Raw genomic sequence first — 24249 nt, forward strand, 5'->3', positions numbered from 1 at the left:
CGACAATGATGCCCTGACATTGGATATTGTTCAGCATGTCTGCCAATTTCCATGCAGATTGCTCCATTAAAGTAAAAAAAAAAAAAAAAAAGTTTGCATAGGTATATAGTGTAGAAACATATGTACCCAAAGTCGTTTAGTGGCCATCGTGAAAATGGCTGTCGGTACTCACTGCCGGTGATGCACACATCTGAGATTGTGAACAATGTTAAGGAGGACATTTCTACTAACTTTCAGCAATTCTTATGTATCTTGTTACTCATCAACTTTAATATACTCTCCACTATACACACAACATACTTAAAGTATTGAGTGAACACTCCTCGATTTCTTAAACTTTTGGTTACTGCCCCCTGTCCACTACACTTTAAAAAAAAATATGTTTATTTCTTTATATACACATCCTGGGCTGTAAGCTAGCAAAATAAGCCAATACAACTTACCCTTCATATGTCATGTTATTATTATCATTGATATTAATTATTTATTTATTTATTTCATTTCATTTCATTTATATAGTGCTTTTTATACAAAAGTATTGCAAAGCACTGTACAGTACATAGCAGAAAAAAAGAACAAACCACAATACATTTGTATAGCATTTTACACATACAGCTGCCACAATCAGACCATTTAAATAACAGTTAAATAACAGTATATACATATTACAAAAGCAGCTATTTTAAAGTTTCATTAAAACCCACTAAGATAAGAAAGCCATTTTATAAAAGTGCATTTTTAGTCTTGACTTGAAAACTGTAACAGTCCCAGCTTCCCCGACAAACGAAGGCAGAGCATTCCATAATTTAGGAGCTCTACAAAAGCCCTACCTCCCGTGTTGCTTTGTTGACCCTAGGAATAACCAGCAGCACTGCATCCTGTAATCTCAGAGTGTGGTTTATAAGATACAGGGTCTCCTGCAAATAACTAGGTGCTAATCTATTCAGGGCCTTGTAAATTACCAGCAAAATCTTAAAATCAATTCTATACTGCACAGGAAGCCAGTGTAAAGAGGCCAAAACAGGGGTAATATGTTCACTTTTCCTGAATAAAGAATAAAGTTCATTACAATAATCAATTTTTACATGAAACAAAGGCATATATTAGTCTCTCGGCATCAGATACAGAAATAATTGGTCTAAGTTTGGCTATATTTCTCAAATGGTAAAAAGATACTTTAGAAACTTCCCAAATGAGAGATCAGGATCACAGATGACCCCCAAACTCTTAATTTCTAGTTTAAGTTTTGACGAGAGGCTGCAAGGGTCAAGCTCATGTAATCCCACATTTCCTTTTAGCTGGTTCTATAAACCCACTAGCATAACCTCTTTTATCTGAATTCAACAATAGAAAATTCTGTAGCATCCAATGCTTGGTGTCCGTAAGGCAAGTAGATAATAATACCCAGGCAGAAGAAATCCCTGACTTTAGTGACAATATATAGCTGGGTATCATCAGGGCAGCAGTGTGGCGTAGTGGTTAGGGCTCTGGACTCTTGACCGGAGGGTTGTGGGTTCAATCCCTGGTATGGGGCACTGCTGCTGTACCCTTGAGCAAGGTACTTTACCTAGATTGCTCCAGTAAAAACCCAACTGTATAAATGGGTAATTGTATGTAAAAATAATGTGATATCTTGTAACAATTGTAAGTCGCCCTGGATAAGGGCGTCTGCTAAGAAATAAATAATAATAATAATAATAATAATAGCAATGGAAGTTCACTCCGTGTCTGCGGATAATGTCACCTAACGGTAGCATATATAATGAAAACAACAAGGGACCTAGAATGGAGCCCTGTGGAACATCACAGACAACTTCTGATAAGGCCGATTTTACCTCCCCAATAGAGGCAAACTGAAACCTATCAAAAAGATAAGATTTGAACCAGGATAGGACAAGGCCAGACAGTCCTACTGTGCTTTCAAGATGATTCAGTAGGATGGAATGGTGGCCTGAGTCAGATCTTATCAGCAGATCATTCACAACTCTGACAAGGGCCGTCTCAGTGCTATGTGCAGCACGAAAACCAGACTGAAACTTCTCGAATATACCATTAAGAGTTAGAATTTTTTGTAATTGAATTGCAACAACTCTCTCTAAAACCTCATCTAAGAATGGTAGGTTGGAGATTGTCCTAGTTATTTAGGACTTATGGGGACTTTTGTGTTTCTTAAGCATAGGCTTTACCACAGCTACCTTAAGTGCTGCGGGAACTATAACAGAGAAAAGTGAAACATTTACAATTTTTAAAATGTGGGTATTAGTAACAACAAGAGCATATTTTAATAGTTTTGTAGGATCAAGAGAGCAAGTTGTAGCTCTCATATGTTGAACTAGCTCTGTCAGTTCCTACAAAGAAAAAGCCCCCATAGTAGCCTTAATAGGTCTAGCTGGTAAAATTGTGCTGGAGTCCTCCTTAATAGACGATCTCTGTGGAATCTCATTTCTGATGTCTAGTATCTTATATTTAAAGAAATGTAAGGAGTCTTTGCAGCTGTGAGAGGAGCCAATGTCTAGGGCTCCTGATTTTCCATTCTTGGGAATGGCAAATTACGTTTTTCAAAATGACCAATTCAGTTTTTTTCCATTTTTCAAAATGACCAATTCATTTTTTTCCCGTTTTTACCAATTTATTAAGAATTAACCATGTAATTTGACCATAAATAACATTTTTACATTAAAAATCTATTGAATTCATTTGTTTTATACAAGTCCTGGGGATAATGTAGTTTTCAAGAAAAATATTTCTTAAAGCAGTCCACTAGTAATAATGTACTCTAGGTCAGTCAAGAAATAAAGGTGTTTTGAAAAAACAGCTTATTGCTGGCATTACCATATACAGACTAGTCAAAAACAAGGGGTATTATTACAAAAAAATATAATTTTCATAAAATGACAAATAAAATACAATGTTCAGGACACTTATTTCTCCCATCTGTAGTTTCATCTGCAACAACGCAGACTGGTTTATGCTGTACTTCCTGTAAAGCTGCTTGCATGTGTTTCTCAGATAGTTGCCTTAGTTACAGCAGGGCTCTTCAACTAGTTTTTTTTTTTTTTTTTTTTTTTTTTAAGGGGGCCTGATTGGAAAAAAAAAGTTAGGTGTAGGCGGTCCAGGGTATTTTACTCTGCACATTTTAAGCAATAATAAATATTACATAACTTAACACTAGAAGCCCAGCGGCAGTCATTTTGGCGGTTTTTGGTTTTAAAATGTAATTTTCTTCCAGTCATGTAACACATATGGGGCTGCGCATTCATGTACCTTTCTGTCCGTATGTATTAAATATTCTCATAAAGTAAAACACGCAGGAGTGCAGAAATAAAGGAGATATTAAATTATACCTAAAAGCCCCAGGAGCAGTCACATTGACAGCCACACAGAAAATAATTGTATTTTGATTATAGAGAACGGTATTTTACTTTATTATTTTTATGAACCAGTCTGCAATGTATATAGCTGTAATTAGATTAGTCTCTACTCTCTACTCTCTGCCTGAGTGAATGACTGACAGTCTATTGTTTTTAAATCACCCTTTTCAGGTGCGCTGTTTAGGTCAGTCAATTAGCATCGGGACTAGTGAAAATAAATACCAGAGACCATGGACTTTTACAACGCACCAAAATATGGAGTTGATGTTTTGAATAAGATGGCACAGAAGTATTCCGTGAAAGCTGGCTCCCGACGGTGCCCTGCTCAGGTGTTTTACAATGTATTGGACGTAGCAGCCATCAACTCCTGGGTACTTTACAAAGAATGCACGGAAAATAATTTACCAAGGAGAGAATATATTTTACAGTTAGCACAGGAACTTCGCAAGAAGCATTTGGAACAGAGGGAGACTGCCAAGCGTGTACACACAGCTGAAGCTGGCAACCCCGCTGAGAGCTGCAAGAGACGCCAATGCCAGGTTGGCAAGTGCAATTAAAAAAAAACTTCGGACAGCTGTGCCATGTGCAGAAAGGCGGCGTGGAGAAGCGCATTATCTGTGTTGATTGTGAACAGCCTTAGACTCAAGGTTGTCGAAAAAAAATAAATTAAGACTTTTTTTTATAACTTCTTGTGCTGTGCACGTCTGTAAAATGTTTTCTTCTAAGCTTACTTATCTATGTTCAGTTGCTTTTGCGCATCTGATAATAAACCGACTGCTGTTGAAAAGTTAAAAATGTATTGCTGTCGTTTCAGTTTTATAAATATGTTGTAAACCGATGTCTGTTCAGAGGTTTATATACAGTGCCTTGCGAAAGTATTCGGCCCCCTTGAACTTTGCGACCTTATGCCACATTTCAGGCTTCAAACATAAAGATATGAAACTGTAATTTTTTGTGAAGAATCAACAACAAGTGGGACACAATCATGAAGTGGAACGAAATTTATTGGATATTTCAAACTTTTTTAACAAATAAAAAACTGGAAAATTGGGCGTGCAAAATTATTCAGCCCCCTTAAGTTAATACTTTGTAGCGCCACCTTTTGCTGCGATTACAGCTGTAAGTCGCTTGGGGTATGTCTCTATCAGTTTTGCACATCGAGAGACTGAAATTTTTGCCCATTCCTCCTTGCAAAACAGCTCGAGCTCAGTGAGGTTGGATGGAGAGCATTTGTGAACAGCAGTTTTCAGTTCTTTCCACAGATTCTCGATTGGATTCAGGTCTGGACTTTGACTTGGCCATTCTAACACCTGGATATGTTTATTTGTGAACCATTCCATTGTAGATTTTGCTTTATGTTTTGGATCATTGTCTTGTTGGAAGACAAATCTCCGTCCCAGTCTCAGGTCTTTTGCAGACTCCATCAGGTTTTCTTCCAGAATGGTCCTGTATTTGGCTCCATCCATCTTCCCATCAATTTTAACCATCTTCCCTGTCCCTGCTGAAGAAAAGCAGGCCCAAACCATGATGCTGCCATCACCATGTTTGACAGTGGGGATGGTGTGTTCAGGGTGATGAGCTGTGTTGCTTTTACGCCAAACATAACGTTTTGCATTGTTGCCAAAAAGTTCGATTTTGGTTTCATCTGACCAGAGCACCTTCTTCCACATGTTTGGTGTGTCTCCCAGGTGGCTTGTGGCAAACTGTAAACAACACTTTTTATGGATATCTTTAAGAAATGGCTTTCTTCTTGCCACTCTTCCATAAAGGCCAGATTTGTGCAGTATACGACTGATTGTTGTCCTATGGACAGAGTCTCCCACCTCAGCTGTAGATCTCTGCAGTTCATCCAGAGTATTCATGGGCCTCTTGGCTGCATCTCTGATCAGTCTTCTCCTTGTATGAGCTGAAAGTTTAGAGGGACGGCCAGGTCTTGGTAGATTTGCAGTGGTCTGATACTCCTTCCATTTCAATATTATCGCTTGCACAGTGCTCCTTGGGATGTTTAAAGCTTGGGAAATCTTTTTGTATCCAAATCCGGCTTTAAACTTCTCCACAACAGTATCTCGGACCTGCCTGGTGTGTTCCTTGTTCTTCATGATGCTCTCTGCGCTTTAAACGGACCTCTGAGACTATCACAGTGCAGGTGCATTTATACGGAGACTTGATTACACACAGGTGGATTCTATTTATCATCATTAGTCATTTAGGTCAACATTGGATCATTCAGAGATCCTCACTCAACTTCTGGAGAGAGTTTGCTGCACTGAAAGTAAAGGGGCTGAATAATTTTGCACGCCCAATTTTTCAGTTTTTTATTTGTTAAAAAAGTTTGAAATATCCAATAAATTTCGTTCCACTTCATGATTGTGTCCCACTTGTTGTTGATTCTTCACAAAAAATGACAGTTTCATATCTTTATGTTTGAAGCCTGAAATGTGGCAAAAGGTCGCAAAGTTCAAGGGGGCCGAATACTTTCGCAAGGCACTGTATATATATATATATATATATATATATATATATATACACACACACACACATATATATATATATATATATATATATATATATATATATATATGCGCTTCAGTTGTTCAGATGATTATGTGACGTACGTATTTCTAAAAGCTCCAAATGCCTTTTCATATTGTATTCTTTAACTACTGACACATTAATTGCACAATAAACACATTGGCTTTGCGTTCGGTACAGTTGGTAAAATAAATAAGTATTTATTGGTCCACTCATTGTTGAATCTACAATTTTCACCATTTTCTGTTATTACTACAGTAGCTAGAGTAGAGAGAGAGAGATGTTATGGCAACACGAGTAAAAAAAATTAAAAGTCACTCTGAGTACATAGTGTTATTAAAACAGTAAGAAAACTAAAGGTTGCACCACGACCAGCATGCCGTTTCCTTGTGTTGAGTGTGTGACGGAGTAACGGATTTGCGATAACTAAATAAATTAATACACAAATTCAATTAAGTTTTTTTAAACAACTCGACTCACACAGCCCACAGGCAGCGCCGCAACAGAGACAGACAGTCCATCAGCTTAAAGCTTTATATAAGTGTCATCACTGGGCTTCTGGGTAGTGTAGTTTTCAAAGCATTTCAAATTATTTTTTATAGGAGAATAATAGCGGTAAAAGATTTAAAAAATAGCGTTAACTTTTTTTTTTTTTTTTTTTTTTTTATAAAAGATTCCATTCCCAAAATGCCAATTCCGTTCCCAATGCCTAATTCCGCGATTCCGTCCGTGCTTCCACAATCGTGGAAAATCAGTAGCCCTAAATGTCAAGGTTAGGACTATTCGGGGAAGGATTCATTGATTTATCTAGGGTTGCAAAAGGAAATGTAGGATTATTTTTATTTGTTTAAGTTAAATTATAATAATATGATGATCTAGCCATGCCAGAGCCTTCCTATATTTAACCAGGTGGCCCTTCCATGCGATGTAATGAACATGCAGTTTAGATTCCCGCTATCTCTGTTCTAGTTTACGACCCTCATATTTAATCTCATCTCATTAAGCCATGGTGAGCTTTTTTTTTAAAAGACACTCTCCGAGTTTTGATTGGCGTTACAGTATCTAAGATACCAGTCAAGGTGTTGTAGGTATTAAGGCATTAGGCAGATATGTCACGTTTTGAAAAGTGAAACTGCAATAGGGCACAATCCCCTAGTTGACTCATCACTTAGAATATATGACTTGAACTAATGGCTTCAATTATTAAAACTAACATTGTACATCTGTTGTGGTCCCTTTCATTTCTCTTGAACACCAGTGGTTTATACTGAAATATGTTTTTAAAAAAAAGTTTGCAATACTTCTAGTGCAAACACAAAGAAATATTCTGGAGAACAAAAAAAAAGAAAAATTCAGCACTATAAAGTAAAATGTAACTATCAGTACTCGGAATACAAGTTAACTGCTCCGGAACTAAAAAACTTAACAAATCCCATTTTTGCATTTGTATGTGTAAAACAACTTCATGAGCAAGTAAAGAAGGTGAAAAGTGTGAAATGAAAGCAAATTTAAAAGGTGCACTGATGCCTTCTGACAGGGAAGCTGAGACTTTTACTGTCTTTACAAAAAAACTTCTGTATTAGTTTTCCTATTTTACAATCAAAATGGCATTTTCTTTTTGTCCTTTTTCTTTTACTTCCAATTTTATACCATTTTTGTTTTAGACTGTTTTTAATGTAATGGTTTAATTGTTCTTTGTGTGTGCGTGTGTGTGCGTGAAGCACTTTGGGATCCTTGTGATGAAAGGCACTATAGAAATGTGAATTGTTGCTGTTGTTGTTGATGATTAAATTGAATAGATTTCCAAATTTTGAAAATAAGACAATAGAGGTATTTTGTGTGGTTAGTGGAGGGTTCAAATAATCAAATAAGTAAGACGGAGTTTCATAGAAATAGACCAGTTTACAAGCATAAAGCTCCAGTCATCAGATCGATCAATCCAACACAAGCATAGTACGCATCACAGAACTTTTGTTGGAATAATTGTCAAATACAACTTCCCAAATGTTTGGCATACGGTTTTCCATAAATATAATTACAGGAGACAAACGATAAGCACTGTAAATCAAATACTTCCCTTAACTCAAAAAATTATTTCAGCTTTTCCGTTCAAATCCCTCTTAACAAGCTGAATGAGTGCCAAAGGTAAAAGGAGAAAGATGCCAACTGACAGGGTCTCCATTAGAAGCACAACTGCCAGGCTCAGCCTGAGCCCCCCCCCCCCCCCAGCTGCCGAAGGACACAATCACTCATTGATCCCTGGGAAGGTGCCCTTCACTGAATTTCAAGAGCCGATAAGCCTTAATGAGACATCCACTCCCACAGAACATGTATTTCTGGGAGGGAAGCAATGTGCCTCACAATCAGGAGCTGCCATTGTCTGTGTAGGAAAAATTTTGACTGCAAGCATTCGTATAGAAATGTTTTTTTCCCACTCTTCCAAGGTATGTGAAATGTACAGTCAACACAATAATCATTATCAAATGAGGGTTAGATCGGCCAGGGTGTCCTCGGCTCACCGCGCACCAGCGACCCCTGTAGTCTGGCCGGGCGCCTGCGGGCTTGCCTGTAAGCTGCTGTAAGAGTGTAAAGAAGCGGGCAGCTGACGGCACACGCTTCGGAGGACAGCGTGTGTTCATTTTCGCCCCTCCCGAGTCAGCGCAAGGGTGGTAGCGGTGAGCTGAGCCTAAAAATAATTGGGCATTTCAAATTGGGGAGAAAATATTAAAAAATAAACTAATTGGCAACGATTAAATTTTTAAAAAAGAAAAAAAAAAAAAAAAAAAAAACCAGCTGCTCTAGGGAAGTACTAAAAGTTACAAATAATATAGAACGCTTTAAAAGAGGAATCGCTTTTGGGCTTTTTAAGATAAAAAATAAGTTTGACATTACAGCTGAAATCACAGATAAAATATGTAAAATATGTGCTTTCCTGCACTTGTTACAGCTATTTGCATGTTCTAATTGCTATACTGCAGGTACCCAGTATATTGTGGCCTTAAGCTCATGTGTTGTATGCAAAATGGTGTTCTGTGCAGAAACGCAAATAAAACATGCTTTGTAGGAAACCCAGACAAAACCACCTTGTTTAATCTAATTGATTTTCTATCACATGAATTCAGACGGTGTCAAGCTCTTCTTTTTTATGTTAACTTTGTGGTAATCCCATGCCTTTTAATGGGTTCAAACATCTAGTTCAGCACACCTCTAACTGGTCATGCTTTGAGGTATGAATGTAGGTTAAGGTCAGCCAGGGTGTCCTCGGCAACCCGCAAACCAGCGACCCCTGTGGGCCTGCCTGTAAGTTGCCAGAGCTGCGTGGTCCTCTGACGCTGTAACTCTGAGGTGACTGCGTGGCGGGCCTGCAGTATGAAAAGAAGTGGAAGGCTGACGGCACATATTTTGGAGGACACGTGTGTCCGTCTTCGTCCCTCCTGAGTCAGCACAGAGTGGCAGCAGTGAGCCGGGTTGAAATAAACAATAAATTGGGCTTACCAAATTGGGGAGAAAATAAGAAAAAGTAATTGCCGATTCCAAATTTAAAATAAATAAATAAATTAATAAATTAATTAATAAATATTATGTTTTAAGACAATTGTTTCTTTGAATGTTTTTTGGTCATTGGCTGAACCTGCTAAATGCCTTTTATGATATCTGGCTAAACTCAATGATATTTTATAGATGATAAATCTAGAAATGTCAGCGTCACACAGCACTGCCCATTACAGTATAACAAGGTACAAACACAACAAATAGGCAAACACAGCATTTGTTAACAACCCATGTGTCAGTGCCATATCCACAGCATGTAGAATACCATGTCCTACCAAAAGCCAAAACATCAAAATATCACACAATATTTCCAAACCTTAAGGTTAGTACCACGAAAAAAAGTCATTTACCAACGTTCAACACATGGAATAACTTCTTCCAACAAAGATTCACAATTCTAGGGCCAGAGGCTAGAGATGGAAAGAAGGCTGCCACTTTTATGTGCAACCATTCCAAGTTTTACTGAGCTTAATAAGACAGGCTTAAGCTTAAAAACTTTGAGGTTCATAAGCTATTAAGTAAAACTTATAACGGCTCAAACTCATGTCAACTGGGACTTCTTTTTCCATCATTGTAGTCATGCAAGCCGGACACCATGACTTTGATTCAAGATAAGGACAGTTTCATCACAACTGCATGAGCAGATCTCTCTATAGATGAAGTCATAATATCAGTCGCAGGAGAATAATAAAGGGAGCTTGACAAATATTTGTTTTGCTATTTAAAATACCAAACTGATTAAACATTTAGTTATTTTAGTCACCCATTACCAATACATGAAATATCAGTTTTATAATTGCTGCTTTATGAATCTGAGCAGGTCTCCACACAAATTATATATATATATATATATATATATATATATATATATATATATATATATATAGATATAGATATAGATATAGATATCCAGGGCGGCTTACAATTGTTACAAGGTATCACATTATTTTTACCTACAATTACATTATTTTTTTACACATTATTTTTACATACAATTACCCATTTATACAGTTGGGTTTTTACTGGAGCAATCTAGGTAAAGTACCTTGCTCAAGGGTACAGCAGCAGTGTCCCCTAACTGGGATTGAACCCACGACCCTCCGGTTAGGAGTCCAGAGCCCTAACCGCTACTCCACACTGCTGATATAATTTTTATATATATATATATATTATATATATATATATATATATATATATATATATATACACACACACAGTACTGTGCAAAAGTTGTAGGCAGGTGTGAAAAAATGCTGTAAAGTAAGAATGCTTTCAAAAATAGACATGTTAATAGATTATATTTATCAATTAACTAAATGCAAAGTGAGTGAACAGAAGACAAATCTAAATCAAGTCCGTATTTGATGTGACCACCCTTTGCCTTCAAAACAGCATCAATTATTCTAGGTACACTTGCACAAAGTCAGGGATTTTGTAGGCATATAGTCAGGTGTTTGATTAAACAATTATACCAAACAGGTGCTAATGATCATCAATTCAATATGTAGGTTGAAACACAATCATTAACTGAAACAGAAACAGCTGTGTAGGAGGAATAAAACTGGGTGAGGAACAGCCAAACTCAGCAAACAAGGTGAGGTTGCTGAAGACAGTTTACTGTCAAAAGTCATACACCATGGCAAGACTGAGCACAGCAACAAGACACAAGGTATTTATACTGCATCAGCAAGGTCTCTCCCAGGCAGAAATTTCAAGGCAGACAGGAGTTTCCAGATGTGCTGTCCAAGCTCTTTTGAAGAAGCACAAAGAAACAGGCAACGTTGAGGACCGTAGACGCAGTGGTCGGCCAAGGAAACTTACTGCAGCAGATGAAAGACACATCATGCTTACTTCCCTTCGCAATCGGAAGATGTCCAGCAGTGCCATCAGCTCAGAATTGGCAGAAAACGATGGGACCCTGGTACACCCATCTACTGTCCGGAGAAGTCTGGTCAGAAGTGGCCTTCATGGAAGACTTGCGGCCAAAAAGCCATACCTCCGACGTGGAAACAAGGCCAAGCGACTCAACTATGCACCAAAACACAGGAACTGGGGTGCAGAAAAATGGCAGCAGGTGCTCTGGACTGATGAGTCAAAATTTGAAATATTTGGCTGTAGCAGAAGGCAGTTTGTTCGCCGAAGGGCTGGAGAGCGGTACACGAATGAGTGTCTGCAGGCAACAGTGAAGCATGGTGGAGGTTCCTTGCAAGTTTGGGGCTGCATTTCTGCAAATGGAGTTGGGGATTTGGTCAGAATTAATGGTCTCCTCAATGCTGAGAAGTACAGGCAGATACTTATCCATCATGCAATACCATCAGGGAGGCATCTGATTGGCCCCAAATTTATTCTGCAGCATGACAACGACCCCAAACATACAGCGAAAGTCATTAAGAACTATCTTCAGCGTAAAGAAGAACAAGGAGTCCTGGAAGTGATGGTGTGGCCCCCACAGAGCCCTGATCTCAACATCATCGAGTCTGTCTGGGATTACATGAAGAGAGAGAAGCAACTGAGGCTGCCTAAATCCACAGAAGAACTGTGGTTAGTTCTCCAAGATGTTTGGGCCAACCTACCTGCCGAGTTCCTTCAAAAACTGTGTGCAAGTGTACCTAGAAGAATTGATGCTGTTTTGAAGGCAAAGGGTGGTCAAACCAAATATTGATTTGATGTAGATTTTTCTTCTGTTCACTCACTTTGCATTTTGTTAATTTTTGAAAGCATTCTTGCTTTACAGCATTTTTTCACACCTGCCTAAAACTTTTGCACAGTACTGTATATATATATATATATATATATATATATATATATATATATATATATTTTTTTTTTTTTTATGTTAGCAATATTTTATATTAAATACAGTATGCAGTTCCCAAAGTGTTTTTTTTGTTTGTTTTTTTGTTTGTTTGTTTTTTAATTGGTTATTATCTTGTTACCAGGTTATTTCTTATATTCTAGAGGGTCATATAAAACATATACTTAATGATGTTTATTTTGAAAAGCTGCAAGAAGTCTTTATCAGCCTCACACATGCACCAAAAAGTAAATAAACAAGACTTGCAATACTAACCATCTCAAGTTCGGCTGATGTTTTCTCATGGCCCTGCAGTTTTTCAGACAAGTCTGCAATTTCTTTCTTGTATTGTTCTATTTCTTGACTTATTTGTTTTGATAAAGATGAACTGTCATTTTCAAACCTGCAAAAGTAAAAACACATCCTTAAATTTATTTTTTAATAAATTCTATATATTAGTTTTGTTACTTACATTCTAACCTTTTAAAAATGAATATGCTGAAAAATGCAGTTTCCTTGAAGCCTATACTGAAATTATTAGCATGTGGGTCTTTTTGTAAAATGTTCTCTACAACAAAATGCCAAGACATAAAGCATGCAATTGGTGTATTACTTAGGTTAGTCACTCATCAGATCGAAAAGCCCAGAATACCAGTAGAAAAGCACTGTTTTTGACAGTATTAAGTGTTTAAAAGTGCAATTAATTTTAATGTTCTAACCTCTTATTAGCAGCACTATAATCACCCCCCAACAACAACCACCACCTTGAATAAGCAGCCAAAATTCATCACCACTGACAGTAGTAAAGAATAGATTTTGGTGATCCAGCAAATACAGAAAGTTTTATCAGGAAGTGTGTAGGAAAACAAAAGATTTGGCAACAAAACTTCAAGTATGCCTGGCTAGCAGCATTGGTATTGTGCGTAATCAAGAGAAAACAATGAAGGATATCTTTTGAACATTCAGTACAGTAGTCATACTAAAGTGTGCGCTTACCTTTGTAGTTTTTCTATGGATTGTTGGGCATTTTCTTTCTCTTGCTTGTATGCCTTCTCCACCTCTCTGAACTGCTGTTTAATCATTTCGAAATTGGACACAGCTTCGGCATGGCTTGATTTTTCAACCTGTAGTGCAGCTTCAAGGTCACGAATCCTCAACTGGAATTAGGAAAAATAACCTAATTTTTTAGGTTATTTTTAATCAGCATCTCTATAAATCAATTAACTTCTTGGATAGTTCTTGTCATTTGGCACTAATAAAAACAGCTGTCTGGAAAGTTTGATGCATTTTTTGCACATTTTCTCAATTTAATACAGTAGAATGCAAACTAAATATTCCTAGTACTGGTAATAAGTTTAAAGGAGATGGTGGTTTTATATTGTGCTATACTGTTAGGGTTGCCACCTGTCCAGGTTTGACACGGACACTTTGATAATTAGCATCTGTGTCCAGGTGGCAGGAATTAACAAGCCCAGGCGCCTTAATGTTCGGTTTTACGTGAAATGCATAAGAAACACCAACGTTCCTTTCAAAGTTTGGCGTGGCATTTATTTTGACTTTATTGGTGGTTTTGATTGGATCGCCAATAATACTTCCACCAGTCAAAATGTGTCATACAGTGAGCAATCCCGCCCTCTGACAGACTGGAATGAAGCGCTGGACAAAGGAAGGATTTTGGAGGATGTCAAAGTGAATATGAGAATGGCAGTGAGTGATGAAGCCAATTTGCTTGAAAAAACTAAGCAGACTGGACATTTCAATCAATGGATTTAGAAATTCTGGAATTTATGATGCGATCAGAAACTCTGAGGCAGTGTAAACTGCATCTGCTACTGTGGTACCTAGGACTGTTCTTTTTTATGTTAAGCAGTTTTGTGTTATTAAGTAACAGCCAAAATTGTTCATTCCAGACTTGTTAGAACATCTGTAACACAATGTTGCAAATTTGCTTTGGATTGTTATTGTCAATACATGTACTACTAAAGCCCCTTTCACACTGGCACTCCTAACCGGGTCCAGACCCGGGTCCTGACTAACTGGGTCACAATCCCGCGTAGTGTGAAACCCAGGTCACAGCGACCCACCTCAGGATGTGGGTCGACACACTTTGACCCGGGTTGAGCAAGACAAAATGCTTGATGGCCGTTCATAAGCCATCGCAATAACAAACAGCCATGCCTGTGTGAAAGTTTAATTTCCGCAAGGAACGTTTCTGTTTATTCTGTTTAGCCATATTTGTGTTGCTTGAGACACTGCAGGAGTCAGATTGCAGTAGGGATGTAGAAACATTTGCTCTTGTGGCTGACTGTTCAATCTAGAGAAGCTTGGATGGAAACATCAGTAATAAGCTGTTTCCGGGGCATTGATACTTGCATTGTGTACTTGCATCTGTCATCCAGGTCAACCCTACCTTATCAAAAGCAGTGTGAAATCGTGTAACCGACCCACATGACACCGGGTCCTGCCAGGGTAGGTTCTGACCGGGGTAGGTCATGCCAGTGTGAAAGGGGCTTAAGACACCCACTGTGCAGGTATTGCAAAGTCCCTAAACAATATGCACAAATACATTAGTTCTGCACCGTATAAAACTGAGCTGATTTTGCCAGTGCTTGCTGGTCTACACTAAGTGTACAAAACATTAGGAACACCTTCCTAATATTGAGTTGCACCCCCTTTGCCCTCAGAACAGCCTCAGTTCGTCGGGGCATGGACTACAAGGTGTCGAAAGTGTTCCACAGGGATGCTGGCCCACGTTGACTCCAATGCTTCCCACAGTTGTGTCAAGTTGGCTGGTAGTGGATCTCTACTCCGAATAGCTCGTTCCATCTCATCCCACAGATGCTCAATTGGATTGAGATCTGGTGACTGGGCAGGCCACTGCAGTAAGCTGAATTCACTGTCATGTTCGTGGAACCATTCCTGGACAATCCTAGCCTTGTGGCATGGGGTATTATCCTGCTGAAAAAATCCATTAGCAGATGGATACACTGCTGCCATGAAGGAATGCACCTGATTGGCAATGATGTTCAGATATCCTGTGGCATTCAAACGTTGCTCCACCTTTATCAAGGGGCCCAATGGTGTGCCATGAAAACACACCCCACACCATCACACCACCACCACCAGCCTGCAATGTTGAGACGTGGCATGATGGATGCATGTACTCATGTGGTTGTCTCCATACGCTAGTCCTCCCATCAGCGTGAAACAGCAGGAACCGGGATTCATCACACCAAGCAATGTTTTTCCAGTCCTCCAGTGTTTTCGTTCCTTAGCCCACTGCAACCGCAGTTTCTTGTGTTTTGCTGAAAGAAGTGGAACTCTGTTAGGTCGTCGGCTGCCATACCCCATTCGCGTCAAGGTACGACGAGTTGTGCATTCTTTTATGGGTCTTTCGGCACCAATGGTGTACTGGACTGTCAGTTGACTAACTGTAGCCCGTCTGTTGCTCTGCACAATTCGTGCCAGCCTCCTTTGGCCTCTTTCATCAATGAGCCGTTTTCGACCGTTGGCTGGATGTCCTTTGGGTGGTGGACCATCCTTGATACACACGGGAAACTGTTGAGCATAAAAAACCCAGCAGCGTTGCAGTTCTTGACACACTCAAACCGACACGCCTGGCACCTACTACCATACCCAGTTCAAAGGCACTTAAATCTTTTGTCTTGCCCATTTGCCCTCTGAATGGCACACATACAGTACACAATCCATGTCTCAATTGTGTCAAGGCTTAAAAATCCTTCTTTAACCTGTCTCCCCTTCATCTACACTGATTGAAGTGAATTTAACAGGTTACATCAATAAGGAATCATAGCTTTCACCTGGATTCACCTCGTCAGTCTATTTCATGGAAAGAGCAGGTGTTTCTAATGTTTTGTACACTCCGTGTATAAACCAGTTTTAAATTTAAAGCATTGTCGTTTCTGCTTTATTGTTAAAGTTTTCACACGTGGTCTGTCCTACAATTACTAAATGATACTGTGATCATTCCACTGATGTTAGTGAACCATAGCTAAGTTTTAAAACTGAGAGTTAGCAAATGTCTGTCGTATTGCAGTTAGTAATCCTTTCCAATTGCTGCAATCTTAAAATTAAGGGCCACATAAAGAACGATTAATAGTATACTGTAGCTACATTAAAAGGCTTTCTTTGTTGTTCTCTAAGTTGCTGCAGTGACACTGTAGGTGATGCTGTACATTCTACTTTGTCCCCAGCATACGCTTTACATTAAATTGATCTGCGTGTGATTAAATACATAACCATTACAATAAAATATGGTTTACTTACCATATATAATTGTACTTAAACCACATATATGTGTGTGTGTGTGTGTATGTATAATATGCTTTAAATATTTAGCTGTAGCCATTTGTATCACTGAAATACCCAAACCAAATTTGAGTATATTTTGACTCCTTTTGTCTTTTTACAGACACACAACCAATAGTGCCTTTTTTGTAGTTTGGAACGTGTTTTAATAATGTTTGTTAATATTTATTATATGCAAGGGGTGAAATCTGCCATGACATAATGGCTGTAAAATAATTCTGACCGTCACAAACAGGCTCTTCAGTGACTGTCTGGAAATGTATTTGTGAAAATAAAAACAGACAGCATCGTCGCTTCAGAAATTGCATTGATTTACCACTGTGTTACTCATCACCACAGCTACTTGTCTCAGGTGAGATTAGCTCTAATGTACTATAGCTACTATTGTTCTGGCTTGCAAGTTCGATTGCTAGAAATATCAAGAGCACAATACCGTGTATACTGCATGATTATTGATTTGTACCAAGATCTGGTGATATTGTGTTAAACTGTATTAGTTTTGACAGACCTAGGCTAACTGAGAAATACTCTATGTCCAGGTTTGGTCTGTGGAAAATGTGGCAACCCTATGCACTGTATTAATATTAATATTAAAAGGGATACTAAGGCTTCAAAAAACATGTTCTTAACTCACATTTAAATTAAAACGTTCTTATGTGTATCATATTATAGCCATACACACAAGATAACTAAAGGAAGAAAATGTCTCAAAATAAATCTCTCTGGAACCATAATTTAGGTTAAATGGCATGTCTTATGGATTAGTTTGTAAACATGAAGGGAAATGGATTTGTGAAAAAGATACAGCCAGTGGTTAACACCATGTCTGAAATGTTCAATTCTTACTGACATAAGTTAAAGGGGTACCTTAAGTTGCTCGAGTAGTTTCCATAACATTGAAAATACGAAGTTTGCATCTGAAATGGTTTGACATATTAGCAGATGAAGCAGTGCAGGTAGATGTATGAAATTTGCATTTAATTTCCTAACATGGATGCTTAATTAAACATGGTAGAGAACACAAAGTTTACCTGAATGATTTCAGAGTTGAATTTAGATTCTAAGTGGGCTGCTCTTTCCGACTCAACATTTTCATCCAGATTCTTCACTCTCTGCAAAGCTGTCTGAATACCAAATATAAAGCTTTTTTAGTTCACAGCATCAATCAGAATGATACTTTTATAATCTACAGTAGATTATTATAAATATATATATTTTTTGCATCATCATTCCTCATTATTAAAAAAAAATAAGCAGGAATCCAAGTTTACCAGATTCCTGTCATGGTCTTCAATTGACAATGTAGGTCTCACATTTGCAATTTTGTAACATGTGTTGCTTTCAAAACTGCATGTGAGACATATATATATATATATAGAATGGAAGCACATAACAGGCAAGATGTCTGGAATTACTTTCGTTAGCTGCAACAACCACTTTAAGGTTTACATGTATATAAAAGTTATTTTAGTACTCATTGAAAACACACAACATTAAAATTTGACAGATGTTAAAAACGGTCGGATGACTTACAGCTTTTTGTTCAATTTGAAATAAACACTTCAAAGTAAACAGCTGGATTTATTGTTGACTGTCCATTTTAGCAGTCACATATTTACACAATTAGTCCTGTATGTACAAGAATTCTAGTTACGCACGCATATGCATATCTTGTACAACTAAGTATGAACACTCATGAAATCAAATTTACGGAATTATAGTTGCCTGATCTATGTACATTTTGAAATGGAGAACTGAAGATGGAAAATCAGGCCCCTATCGTATATTTTCCAAATACTTATACAAAACCTACAAGTGAACAGTAACTGCATTACTCCTTCATCCCACAAGAGGGCTCAAATGCACATAAAATCAGTTGAATAACATGTCAAGGGGGCATTTCTATCTGAAGGGCACCACACTGCAAGTTCAAATTAATTCTCAGTGAAAAACATTCTTACCTCTAATTCTTTTTTTAATCTCTCCTCTCGTTCGGCACTGTACTCCAGCTCGCTTGCTTGACGTCTCAGAGCATCTTCATCTTTGTTTTGGTCCATTTCCAGCTCCATCAGCTTTTTATGTAGGTTCATTAATGTTTCTTCTTGGCCCTATTAAATGATTGTTATAGAGTCCTCTTTATAACTGATTTCACATCTCCACCATGTGGCCGAATATATACATTAGTGGCTGCCATAGACATCTCACACAAACACCAGCTACACTGCATATATATTATTCCCTAGAACCAGATTGACACTCCACACAGCTATGAAGTAAATTTTATGGGGATTGTTGATCTATGTACATTTTGGGATACCAAATTATGATCAACACATCTAGTGTTGGGCCACCTCTGCTAGTTTGTGAACCCCAAAAATTTGGTTACTGGGATTTGGATGTCTTGCTTATTTGAGGGGACCATTATTTATTCATGCATGTGGCCTATGGCAGGAAACAAATACAAGTACCTCACCACAGACCAGCAGGGGTGCTCCAACATTTTTTCTAGGATATCAAAAAGTAATGATATTGCCTTGCATGTCGCCAAATCTACTGGAATTCTCAAACATAAAATCAAAATTCTTGAATGGAGCTATATATGCCATAAGAATGCTTAAGACTGCCATATATTAGGGTTGGGCGATATATTGTATATAGGGGTATACTTGTATAATTTTATTCACAATAAAAATATTGTGGGGTTGGATTATATCGTGGTTTTTTTTAGGGGGTTTTGGCCAGTATACAAAAGACGCAAGCTGCTGAACAAAATAAATAAATAAATAAATAAATAAATAAATAAATAAACAAACAAATAAATAAATAAAATAAACCAAAATAGTATTATGTGAGAAAGTAAAGAGGTGTTGACATTTGAGGAAGGCACAGCACACAGACGGTGTTTGGGCATGACGTTTCATTCACCAGGCGCTCCACTGAAGCGCCTCTCGAGCCAATCATATTCACCCAGAGGCTCAGAAACGTGATGGCAGCAACGAGTAAGCAGGGAGAAACAGACGAGAGCGGCGAAGTTTTAACTTCCCAACCAAATGAAGGAGATGACCTGGTACCAAAGAAGGGCACAAGCTCAGTAGTTTGGATATTTTTCGGTTTTAAACCAACTGACACTGAGCAAAGCACAGTAATTTGTAAACTCTGTTCGAGGGCCGTGTAAGCGAAAGAAGGCAATACAGCAAACCTCTTTCATCACCTGAAGCAACGGCACCCAGCTGAATTCAACAAATGCAATGAGTTACGCCAGTCTGACATTGACAAGACCGTCAAGCCAAAATCATCCTTGAAGCAAAAATCAATATCGGAGGCATTTTCAAGTGTCGTGCCCTATGCCACCAACAGCAGTCGGTAAAAACAAATTACAGATGCAGTTACCTACCATATTTCAAAAGATATGGTTCCTGTGTACACTGTGGAGAAAGAAGGCTTCCGAAAGTTGTTGAAAACTATCTTTACCTTGCTATCGGTAGTTTTTTTTTTTTTTTTTTTTTTTTTAAAGTACAAGACAGTGTTATTTAGAATTAATGCATGTATAGTAACCATTTTTATTATTTAAATATTGAATTATATTTATAAATCGGTTTTTTTTCTGTTGATATTGAAAAAAGTTAAAATGTTAAAATAATATTTGAAATATTTTTTCAGTTATTCCAATCCATGACCCTAATATGTAAAAACTCTTAAAAAAGAGAGTGTTGTTTTATTAGGATTTAAAACGTGGTTCTACAGAAAGAATCTCATTTTGCATCAGTTCAAATGGTACTCGCAGATTAGAAAGCATTGTGTAAAAATGTTATAGAGTTAACATTATTGTTTCTCATATTGTATTTGAAAACAGACTACGTTTTAGCCAGATAGAGGGAAAAAAGTTCCTGTGCTGTGGAACTTTTTTTCTCTTTGGGTATTTGTTTTTAAACAAACAGACTGCTAACAAAACATTATAGACAATGAGAATTCAAATAATATCATCTACAAAAACAGCTTTTCTCCCAATCGGTACTTACGGAAAAAATGTGATTATTATTTGAGAAAACATTAATATGAGGTGTAAATGTAATCATTGTTTTCGCCATTTCTAAAAGAATAATTATACAGTTTTAAATTCCATAAACATGGTTCCTAATATTTGCTTTTTCTTTCTTTTTTCTTTATAGAAAAGTGTGAAAGGTGATTCCCGCATTGACTGTGCTGTTGGTGTGTGCAAGAAGGTGGTGAGCACTTTCTCTTACAGCTGGAAAAAAAGGTGGGCACTGGCTTCAGCTTAAGATGAGCTCAATCTACCTCAGCACCAGCTGGTAACAGAGTCACCTACACATGGGGGATCTCGTCAGAAAATGATCCAAAGGGTGCTGGAACAGGAAAAAGCAATAATCCAGGTCCTAGCTGCAGATCAAAAAAACCAGGCACCTAGTTCCTACGTGGCAGGACACTGATGTCCTGGATTCAGTGAACAAGTCTCTGGGCCCATTGCTGGATTTCACTGATGTTCTTTCAGGTGACAACTATGTGAGTATCTCTTATCTGAAACCTGTCTTACATCTCCTCAACAACGGTGTTTTAGCCTTAAAAAGAAGAGGATACAGAACTCACAAAGTCCATTAAAATTAAGATTTTGACCTCTCAACTATAAGTAGTCTGACACCCAAGATCTTCTGGACATTGCATCTTTTGTCGACCCAAGATTGAAGGTGCATTATATCAGCGAGGACAAGGTTGCCACTAACCAAACAAGACGAGTCAGAGTTGGAATCACTGGCACAGCAGAAGAGGAGCTCCACTGGCATTACCAGCAACAGCAGCAGAACTGAGACCGATCCCCAAGGAGAAGTGGGAGCACCAGCCAAAAACACCAAAAAAACCTTGGGCAGCTTTTTGAAGATGAGCAACATGCCAGGAGCTACAGCTGCCCCCAATGTGCCTGAGAAGGAAGCAATAGATCTTGAAGTGAATCACTACTTGCTCACTCCTCTGGCTGATAGTGAATCAGATCCACTGACCTGATGGAAAGCTCAACAGGTGAACTTTCCAAGACTGAGCAAACTTGCACAGAAATATTTGTGCATTCCAGCAACAAGTTCTCCATCTGAGAGAGTCTTCAGCACCTGTGGAAACATTGTTACATGCAGTCGTTCCAAACTGAAACCTGAAGCTGTTGACCAACTTGTTTTTTCGGAAAAAAATTTGTAAAACGTAGCAGCATACAAATGTTTAAAATAACGTGATATATATCGTTATCATCTGTAAGGTCTAAAATACTGTGATATTATTTTTAATGCATATCGCCCACCCCTACTAATATATATATATATATATATATATATATATATATATATATATATATACACAGACGTGCTCAAATTTGTTGGTACCCTTACAGCTCATTGAAATAATGCTTCATTCCTCCTGAAAAGTGATGAAATTAAAAGCTATTTTATCATGTATACTTGCATGCCTTTGGTATGTCATAGAATAAAGCAAAGAAGCTGTGAAAAGAGATGAATTATTGCTTATTCTACAAAGATATTCTCCAATCTTGTAATCAGTCACTCAGCCTATTTAAATGGAGAAAAGTAGTCACTGTGCTGTTTGGTATCATTGTGTGCACCACACTGAACATGGACCAGAGAAAGCAAAGGAGAGAGTTGTCTGAGGAGATCAGAAAGAAAATAATAGACAAGCATAGTAAAGGTAAAGGCTACAAGACCATCTCCAAGCAGCTTGATGTTCCTGTGACAACAGTTGCAAATATTATTAAGAAGTTTAAGGTCCATGGAACTGTAGCCAACCTCCCTGGGCGCGGCCGCAAGAGGGATATCGACCCCAGATTGAACAGAATGATAGTGCGAATGGTAGAAAAAGAGCCAAGGATAACTGCCAAAGAGATACAAGCTGAACTCCAAGGTGAAGGTACGTCAGTTTCTGATCGCACCATCCGTCGCTTTTTGAGCGAAAGTGGGCTCCATGGAAGAAGACCCAGGAGGACTCCACTTTTGAAAGAAAAACATAAAAAAGCCAGACTAGAATTTGCTAAAATGCATATTGACAAGCCAGAATCCTGGGAGAATGTCCTTTGGACAGATGTCAAAAACTGGAGCTTTTTGGCAAGTCACATCAGCTCTATGTTCACAGACGAAAAAATGAAGCTTTCAAAGAAAAGAACACCATACCTACAGTGAAACATGGAGGAGGCTTGGTTATGTTTTGGGGCTGCTTTGCTGCGCCTGGCACAGGGTGCCTTGAATCTGTGCAGGGCACAATGAAATCTCAAGACTATCAAGGCATTCTGGAGCGAAACGTACTGCCCAGTGTCAAAAAGCTCTGTCTCAGTCGCAGGTCATGGGTCCTCCAACAGGATAATGACCCAAAACACACAGCTAAAAGCACCCAAGAATGGATAAGAACAAAACATTGGACTATTCTGAAGTGGCCTTCTATGAGTCCTGATCTGAATCCTATCGAACATCTATGGAAAGAGCTGAAACTTGCAGTCTGGAGAAGGCACCCATCAAACCTGAGACAGCTGGAGCAGTTTGCTCAGGAAGAGTGGGCCAAACTACTTGTTAACAGGTGCAGAAGTCTCATTAAGAGCTACAGAAAACATTTGATTGCAGTGATTGCCTCTAAAGGTTGTGCAACACAATATTAGGTTAGCGGTCCCATCATTTTTGTCCATGCCATTTTCATTTGTTTTATTATTTACAATATTATGTTGAATAAAAAATCAAAAGCAAAGTCTGATTTCTATTAAATATGGAATAAACAATGGTGGATGCCAATTACTTTTGTCAGTTTCAAGTTATTTCAGAGAAAATTGTGCATTCTTCATTTTTTGTGGAGGGGTACCAACAAATTTGAGCACGTCTGTATATATATATATATATATATATATATTTTCCTAGAAAAATTCACCTGGGGGTTTTGAGACATGCCACAATCACACAAGCCTTAAGCAGTAATTTTACAGGGGTACCAAACTCAAGATGCATGCCAAAATCACACAAGCCTTAAGCCATACTGCATGCATCTTGAGTTTGGTACCCCTGTAAAACTACAGAATGGGCTTACAAATGTATCTTTTTAAAATACTGGATGTAAGCTATTTTAAGGACAAAGCACTACAGCTTTAAAGGAATTTGACTCATTTTAGCAAAATATAACAGAATTACAGTTAAAAAATGATCATACATGACAAAATGATAATTGATAATGAGTTTTTAAAAAAAAAAAATCAGGTTATATATGTGGTCTAAATACTAAAATTGACAATTCTATGAAATAAAGCTATTAAAGTTTTTATCTTTAGGATTCTTCAACATTTTTAACTACTTTTGACTGGTTTTTATTATCTAGCATTTACTAATGAATGTTCATAAGCTCAATATTCTAATGTTTTGCATTTTAACATTTCAGTTTGTGTTTGAGTGTTTTTTACTGTCTTCTCAAGATCTACAAAATGCAGTGTATGTTTACACAATATTACATATATATATATATATATATATATATATATATATATATATATATATATAAAATACAAAATAATACCAAGTCCTCCAAAGCCCAGCAGAGGTCAGGCTTGCATTACGGATATACAGTACTTTTAATACATTTTATATATATAAAGAGAGAGAGAGAGAGAGAGAGAGAGAGAGAGAG

At 37.8% G+C, this 24249-nt stretch overlaps 1 protein-coding gene across 3 annotated transcripts in view; it reads right to left on the reverse strand.

Annotated features, from left to right (window-relative positions):
• The window catches only part of LOC117963566 (coiled-coil domain-containing protein 171-like), a 167968-nt gene that overhangs the window by 133522 nt on the left and 10197 nt on the right, over positions 1-24249 (reverse strand). For all 3 annotated transcript variants that reach the window (XM_059031740.1, XM_059031749.1, XM_059031750.1), the window contains exons 6-9: positions 18540-18686; positions 17610-17702; positions 13246-13406; positions 12526-12652 (exon numbers count right to left, since the gene is read on the reverse strand). In XM_059031740.1, coding sequence (XP_058887723.1) covers positions 12526-12652; positions 13246-13406; positions 17610-17702; positions 18540-18686 — 528 coding nt within the window. The remainder of the gene's footprint in view (positions 1-12525; positions 12653-13245; positions 13407-17609; positions 17703-18539; positions 18687-24249) is intronic.

The sequence above is a fragment of the Acipenser ruthenus genome, chromosome 1, assembly GCF_902713425.1.
Source record: "Acipenser ruthenus chromosome 1, fAciRut3.2 maternal haplotype, whole genome shotgun sequence".
In the NCBI taxonomy this organism is placed as follows: Eukaryota; Metazoa; Chordata; class Actinopteri; order Acipenseriformes; family Acipenseridae; genus Acipenser; species Acipenser ruthenus.